General features: G+C 35.1%; 1 protein-coding gene across 1 annotated transcript in view; it reads left to right on the top strand.

The window, feature by feature from the left end:
* Positions 1–539: 539 nt before the first annotated feature.
* Positions 540–7,759, top strand: part of LOC111063053 (irregular chiasm C-roughest protein-like) — a 175,241-nt gene continuing 168,021 nt past the window's right edge. Inside the window, exon 1 of the mRNA XM_039420521.1 lies at positions 540–799. Coding sequence (XP_039276455.1) covers positions 730–799 — 70 coding nt within the window. The 5' untranslated portion in view covers positions 540–729. The remainder of the gene's footprint in view (positions 800–7,759) is intronic.

The following is a 7,759-nucleotide window of genomic DNA, read 5'->3' as shown; positions in this document are numbered from 1 at the left end:
CTCCCGCCCTTATTACTACCGATATATTAGATAAAAATCTAGAGAAATGAGAAATATGAGAATGTATCATATAATCATTATAGGAATGAATAAAAAATGGATCCTTCTACAGTACTCTATATTATGACTTGTTCCAACCATATGAAAATCTGGAAAGCGACCTATCGCAAATTCCTTGATTAGTTATTACAATACAGATTACTAGAGGTGATTCCAAAAATGGGACTGTTGATCACATTTGTAGAGCCCAAAGCAATGTATGGCTTAACAATGCATCGCAGAACGTGTTCAATGTTTGACAATGTGTCAACTCCGATACAAATGGGATTAAAAGTTTTGTGGGATCCTGGAGGAGACAGGAATAGTTTTTAATGGACTTGCAACGGTAACTCTTGTCACGAGGAAGTTACATGCTGCGATTCAAAAATGAGGTACACTGGAGGTGCGCGCGCAATACACCCCTCCCACCCCAACACTGACAGATCAACCCCCTCAACCCCCTCATCAGTTAGAGCATCACCTTCACGGGGCGGCAGTCAACAGTTAGTTTCCGACTCTCGCGAGTAAAGGTTCAAAGTTCAACATAGACCGACTTTACTGAAATAACTGTTTTAAACTCCACTCGTTTGTGAACATCGTGGTTGTTTTGGCTCAAGAAAAACTTCGGGAGGAATTGAAGATGTGATATTCAGAGCCGCTGGAAAAAATTCGCAAAGTGCCAACCCAACAATGGCAAAAGTGTTTAGTGTCAAGTTCATTGTTATGGTCAGCCTTCAACTACATATGATGAATTATAAAGGTAAGTTTAAATGTTTCCAATATTATAAAAAAAATAAGATTTCACTTGAATATCACGATAATCACGATATATGTGAGTTCTAGTAGAATTCGAGAGATGATATTATCATGTTTGTAAACAATTATTATATAAGGATCAACTTTCTACTCGAACTCACATATCGTTTGATGAAAAGAATCAATTTACATGAAAATAATTTTTCCATTTTTGAAATTATTATGTAGTCTAGAACTTGAGAAATATTAATAAAATCTCTTGAATTTATGAATGATCATGTTAAAAGTTATGGATACTACAGATTGTTGCACCTGGAAGTATTTGAATCTGGAAATCCACCATGACGCTTCAAAAAGTGTTTGGATCTGAATTCCAAGTTGAATTATCAGTCATTATCTTCGTCACTGCAAACTTTATCGGAAGTTTTCACTCTCAATGGAATGATATTTTAGTTTCCTCGGGAGAATTGACAAGGTTCCTGATGAAATATGTTTTGATAACCATCTCCAATTGGAAATAGCCATTATTATTTTTTTGAAAACTCTCTACCTCTTGAATTGAGTTTTTTGGAGTTGACAGTAGAAATGTAGAAGACTCTGGTATGAGAGAATTCCTTGTGTTCAATTATCAGATTTCAATAAGTAGATTTTGATTGAGAGATATTCTTCAAGTTATGTTAGAATTTCAAGGCTAAATCCATATGATTCTAACATAATTATGTTAACTACACCTACTTAATATTTCTACTTTGTATTCTTATAAAGTTTATGTCTCGTAGTTTTGTTCCTTGTTTGGACACCGTTATAAGGCCCCCAATAAATAACCTTTACACCAACAACTTCCAACGCTAATCGACGATTTCATGAAGGTGATTGCATTTATTAAAATGTTTTTCATTGAGAGTTTGAATCAATAGCTGCTTCATCCCAGTTTGAACCGAGATAATATTCACGGGCCATGGTATCGAAATTGGATTGTGATAATATGATAAAGCTTATTACCATGTTAACTACGTTGATTGGTAATCCCATGTTTCTACTGATCCATTTCCTTCTCGATTCCTTTATAGTGAGGTCCACGTTATTATGGCAGTGTTCGATTAGCAATAGTATTGCTATCCTTGTCTATCTTTCAACAAAGCGGATAGCGATATCTCTTTTTCGCTTTTCTCTGTTGCCAGATCGTCTTTTAACAAAATCGAATTAATAATTGATTAACAAAATATTTCATCTTAATTATGAAAATTCATTATGAAATTATTAAAAAAATATAATTTCTTGCTTAATAACATATAATTGATTATTTCAAACGAGAAATAACAACTGCTGTTAACTCCCGATCTGTGCTCCATTGTAAAAAAGAATGAATAAAGAATAAAGAATGAACCGTTAATATTACATCAATAAACTGTCAATCAACTTCATCAATCAACTACCGTCTATAGAAGGCATTGACAAGAGAGAGGATCAGCAAGGTGATTCTATCTTTCTCCACTGCCATTATAACGTGGACGTCACTATATATGAACAGTAAATAATTTAGAAACATTTTCCTTGAATGTTCACAATTTTTCCTCACACTAAATTATGCACTACATCCACAACATCACAATATATACTACAATTCACTACGTTATTTTCTTGGAAACAACCCATCTATTTTTAAATTTTTGAATTATTATTTGATAGACAGCGAGTGAATTGTTGTCCCGTTGATTGACAGTTTGACAGTTAACTAGTTGATTGATCCAGTGAATGCTGTTCAATAATATTTAAGACTGACCACTTTAATCATTTTTTGGTTTCCACCGATGGCATGTCGTGCGTATCAGCAAAATTTCCTAGAAGTATTCACTCCCATCACTTCTGTAATCGTCAAGTATTTTCCAGTTTCCACTGAAAATCATTTGAATTGTATTGAAATAGCGGTGGAGCATTCATTTTTACAGAATTTTCTTCACTCCCACGTATTCAGAAATCATTGAATCAATTTGAAAATTGAAATCACACACTGCAATCAGAATTCGCTGACTTCTGTTGAGCATCTTGCTTACCATTCTAAATTCTTAACATGAATGAAATTTATTCTTAATTCATCTACATTTTTATTTTCATTCATTTGCTTCCGAACTAAACGGATTTAAAATAACCCTATTGCTGCTGTTACCTGGCGGCGGAGTTCGGAACTACATCGCAGACCAATCAGAGAGAGTTGAAAGTTCACTCTATTACTGCTCCTACCTGGTGGCGGAATTCTGAGCAACATTCTCGACCAATCAAGGGATAGTTGGGAAGGAGGTGTTTCAGTAGGCGTGGTCTAATCGTAAGAAATCTATCGGAGCCTATGTATCATATTCTAAGAAAGCTTTTATTGTAGACTGGTAGTTTTACTTATTGGATTGCGCTGAATAATAATGATTTCTCACAGAAATTATTGTCGAAACTCTAATCTTTCTATTCTCTTATTCTTCACATACGAATATCAATGAACCACTTAACGTAAAAATCAGAAACTATGATGTTAATGATATACAAGTGATCCTTTCTGGCTGGAAAACTCGCTCAAAGTGCGGCTGATATTCTCTCAGCTGTTCTATAGCAATTTCCGGTTGGATTCGATATTCCATAATTTATGACTTTACACATGATTTTTCCCTTTTGCGACTATTGATTATCTATATATTCTGACGTTATTCTTTATATTTAAATAACGATTAGCCTCCTGCTTGGCATCAGTCGGTAAAGCATGAGATATTGATATAATCATATAATTAGGTCGTGGTTTTTTAATAGGATTCAGTCTTAAAAAATCTTTATAGCCCAGGTATGAGCTTCCCCTATAACTCTTGTAATTCATTAAAAATAAATATATATATATAAATATGATACTTATACTATAGTGTTGAGGAATAAAAATAAATTGCACAAAAAATATCAAATTATTACTCAGATTGTGCGTTTTATAATTTCTTTGCCTTCGAGCCATATCGATAACATAGACTATACAAAGTTTTAACATAAATCCAGTACATTTATATAAATATATAGAAATATTTTTGAATTGGCCTACAGTTGCCGCCTATTAACTGCCGTTGTGCTATTGGTGCATGCAAATTTTATTCGGTATTCATGCGCCTGGTACCTCCTATTTCCTGAATACACTTAATTATTTTTATTTGGTTTTTTGGTTATGCTCTCTATATGCTAGCTAATATTCTATACACTAATATTTATTTCATGCTACCTAATAATTAGCCACGTGATCATGTGTTTTTTCACATTGCATACTGTTTGATTGCAATAGAGCTCTGCCAAGGGGTTTTGGTCAGATTCTACGTTGCTCGATTTGATCGATCTCTAGGTCACCGATCCCTGAATACATATACCTAACCTCAATCTTCAAAATATTTTATATAATAATATATTTATTAGCAACAAATTCCTTCAAATCCTTTTTAGGTTTTTGTACCGTTTAGCCAGAACAAGCTGATGCTATCTAATCTTAGTTATTATCTATTTGGCGATATTAGCCAGTTACTTTATTTTCAGACCTATTACTATTTCGGTTAGGGATTTTTATCTACCTAAATTCGATGCTTTACACGCGCCCCTGGGTTTGAATTCAAAATATTTGAGAATCACAATGTTTTTAATGAAAATCCACCCTTCAATACATCGATATATACTATACTTTATTTATAAATTATACTCTCAGACTTCTATCACAGTTCGCAGACATATCTGCTGCATCTCCTTTAGACCTCTATCAAATACAATAACAAATTCTCCTCCTCAACACACATAAAATATCATAAACATAATCTTCCAAACGCATTCCTCCTTACAACACCTAAAACATAATATTTTTAAATTCGCCGCTCGCAGGGCCGCCAACCTAACTACACACATTTCATGATTCTCACAATTGATTCCTTTCAGACAATAATTTCGATTTACAAAACTTCTGGGCTTATATCTTATAGTACTTCTTAGGTCTTAATATAAATAATTTTCTATACATCAGGTACAATCTTTTCTTTTGCTAATGGCTCTTTGGTTTTTTTTGTAGCTTGCATTCACTTTAGGTTTTTTCAGGTAACAAACGTGGCATAACTAAAGGTAATAAATATAAAACATATAAATAAATATACTAACATTAATAAATATAATAAATAACAATAATAGATAACTTTTTGGGTACAGTACTTCTTTTTTATAATCATGTGTTTAACAGACGTTACATTCATTTGATTCTGGTGGCTTTGGCCAGCTGACTGCTTGTTCTACGTTTTACATTGCTTACGTCAGAACTGGTTGTTGAGTCTTGCAAGTAACCTAGCTTCTACATTTTTCCTCTTTAAAGGTAATTAACAAATCTTAAATATTTTATCCCCACTTGTGTCCTTTTTTATTTGATGTAACTAATTTAATTACATATTCAAAAATTACTCCCTTGCTTGTTGCAGGTTTTGATAGTTGGAAGGAAACGAAAAATCTGATTTGTTGACACGAGGTGGCCTCACCAATATTAAATTTATTACGAAAGGTTAGTAATTGGCTTGATAGTGGTGTTTTCTTTGATTACTTATCGTATTATTTCAAATTCGATGATATTTCATGTAAAATTGTTGTGGTTTTCCCGTATCTTTTGGCTTCCTGCTTGTAGCTATACTGTAGGCCAGTTGGGTTATCTGCTATCCATTTGTTGATTGTTGAGGCTGTCCTAATTGATAATTTTTCACCATAAATTTAAAGCCCTTGTATCTGGTATACTTTTCTAAACAAATCCTAGCTTCCTTAATGGTAATTCCTTTTAATCTGTTCTTTTCCCAATCATCATGTAAATTTAATTCAACTTTCCTCTTATATTCATTTAATATTCTTGATCTCGGTTCATTATAACTCATTATGCTCAAGACAATAAACATTTTTATAATATTAGCTTCCAATTATCAATAATAGATTCATTTAACAACAACAATACAATATTTTTCGTCCTATCCACAACACAGTCTTTTATCCATATCACAACCATAACCAACATTACACACAATATCAAAACATTTATTATCTTTTTAATAGCATAATCTCTCATCATATAATAACTATTTACTTCCATTTTATTTATATTATTTTTTAATTCCTCCAATCTTATTAGCCACCGTCTGTTCTTTATTAGTCCATCTTCCATTTCCTTGTTGCCCATGCACGAATCCATAGTAGTCTTATCAGTTCCATTTTTAATACATTCATTCAATCCGTTTTTGTCACATTTCTTTAGCCCATTTTGCCGGTCACACCGCTGATTATCTGTTTTAAAACGTATGTGCCGCGGATGCATGCCGTCGGTGATCTCTTCCTGTCCTCCTCGGTGCCGGTCCGGTGTCCTCCTCGGGCGTTTAAAACGCGCATGCGGCTTCAATCGGCGCGCGCGGTTCCTCCTTCGTCGCTTCTTCCGCCTCCGGGCCTTGCGGTGGGCGCTCCTCCGGTCCTGCATGTTGTCCTCTCGGTCCGGGTCCTTTGTCTGCTGTGGGGTCGAATGATGCGCGGGTGTAGCTCTGTGTGTGGATGCATGGTGGTGGTAAAAACAGGTAGTATGGTGACGGTCTCTTGATGCGCGGGTGTGACGTGCGGATACATGGTGGCGGTCTCTGGATATGCGGGCTGCTCTTCCTGCGGTGATGGATCGTCGGCGGGGAATATAAGGCTCAAGAGGGGTTGATGTTTGCGGCTAGTTTTTGGTGATAGACTGTCTTGTGTTGTTATATTGGGGTATCATATAGACATAATTGTTTAGGTGTAGTTTTCTGTATATCTGGTGGAGGGTCGTTGGGTGCTGGGTTCCGGTTTTTTGTTGATTCAATCCTATTGCATGTGCTAATGTATAATTTGTGCTTACTTGTTGAGGTGGCGGTTTATAATTTCTGTTGTAATTGTTCTGAGTGTGATTATTATTTGAGTTTAATCGATCACGGCCATCATAGTGATTCCTACGGTTGCTCTGCTGGGCATAGTGGTTGGTTGTGCGATTTTGAAATTTTTCATTATTCCAGTTACCATTTTGCCTGTGCTCATAGCGGCGTTCAAATTGAGGGGCAGATCGGTAGCGATCATATGATACCGGTTCATAAATTTGGCTATTATACTGATTAATTTTTGAGTTATGTTGATTTTGTGTATATCTCTGGTCTGAACGGTGGTTTGATATTGCCATCACAGACTGTATGCCATATAAATGATTTATCAGCTGTTTGCAATCAGTAATGGGTTGTGTGGCGAGTGCCATTCTAACTTGATACAGTAGCTTCTTTAAAATAATACTTGCTAATGCCGATTCATTAATGGGCTCGCTCATTGAGAATTTTTAAACTGTAGGGCAGTGACGAAAGTGGTACATGCACCGTCTAAGTTAGGGTTGAAATTGCATGATATAATGTCCGCTAGCACGTCCAACTGTTTACTTCTGCTCCAATACTGTTCCAGGAAGACAGCTACAAACTCATCCAATGATGTAAATTCATGGCTCTACTCCGAAAGAACATCAGGGGTTCGCCAATCAATAAACTAGTCAAACGAAGACGCCACATGCTCCAAGAGGTAGGTGCAAGAGTTTGTACTAATTTTATCTGATCAATGAATGGTTGAGGTTGCAAATGGCGATCAGTATTATGAAATTTGCCCAGTCCTTGTAATATACTATGTGCGTTGAGTTGTCTGTTTGAATCCCTTGAGGTCGTTGTTGAATATGATTTTCTAATGCTGTTATTTTTTCCTGTGTCATCTGCCATTGACTATTATGTGTATTTTATTAGCGTTTATTTCTTGATTTAATTGAGTCAGAGTGGATTTTTGAATTAGTAGAGTTCCGTTTAAAGCTTTACAGGTTTCTGTATTTTGATTGATGCTACCTTGCAGTTGGTTCATTTTTGTGGACATATTAATCTGTTTATTTTGTGTTTCTTTA

Source organism: Nilaparvata lugens, chromosome 2 (genome assembly GCF_014356525.2).
Source record: "Nilaparvata lugens isolate BPH chromosome 2, ASM1435652v1, whole genome shotgun sequence".
Taxonomy (NCBI): domain Eukaryota; kingdom Metazoa; phylum Arthropoda; class Insecta; order Hemiptera; family Delphacidae; genus Nilaparvata; species Nilaparvata lugens.
Note: the sequence above shows the minus strand (reverse complement) of the source record. Positions and strands in the feature narration are given on the sequence as shown.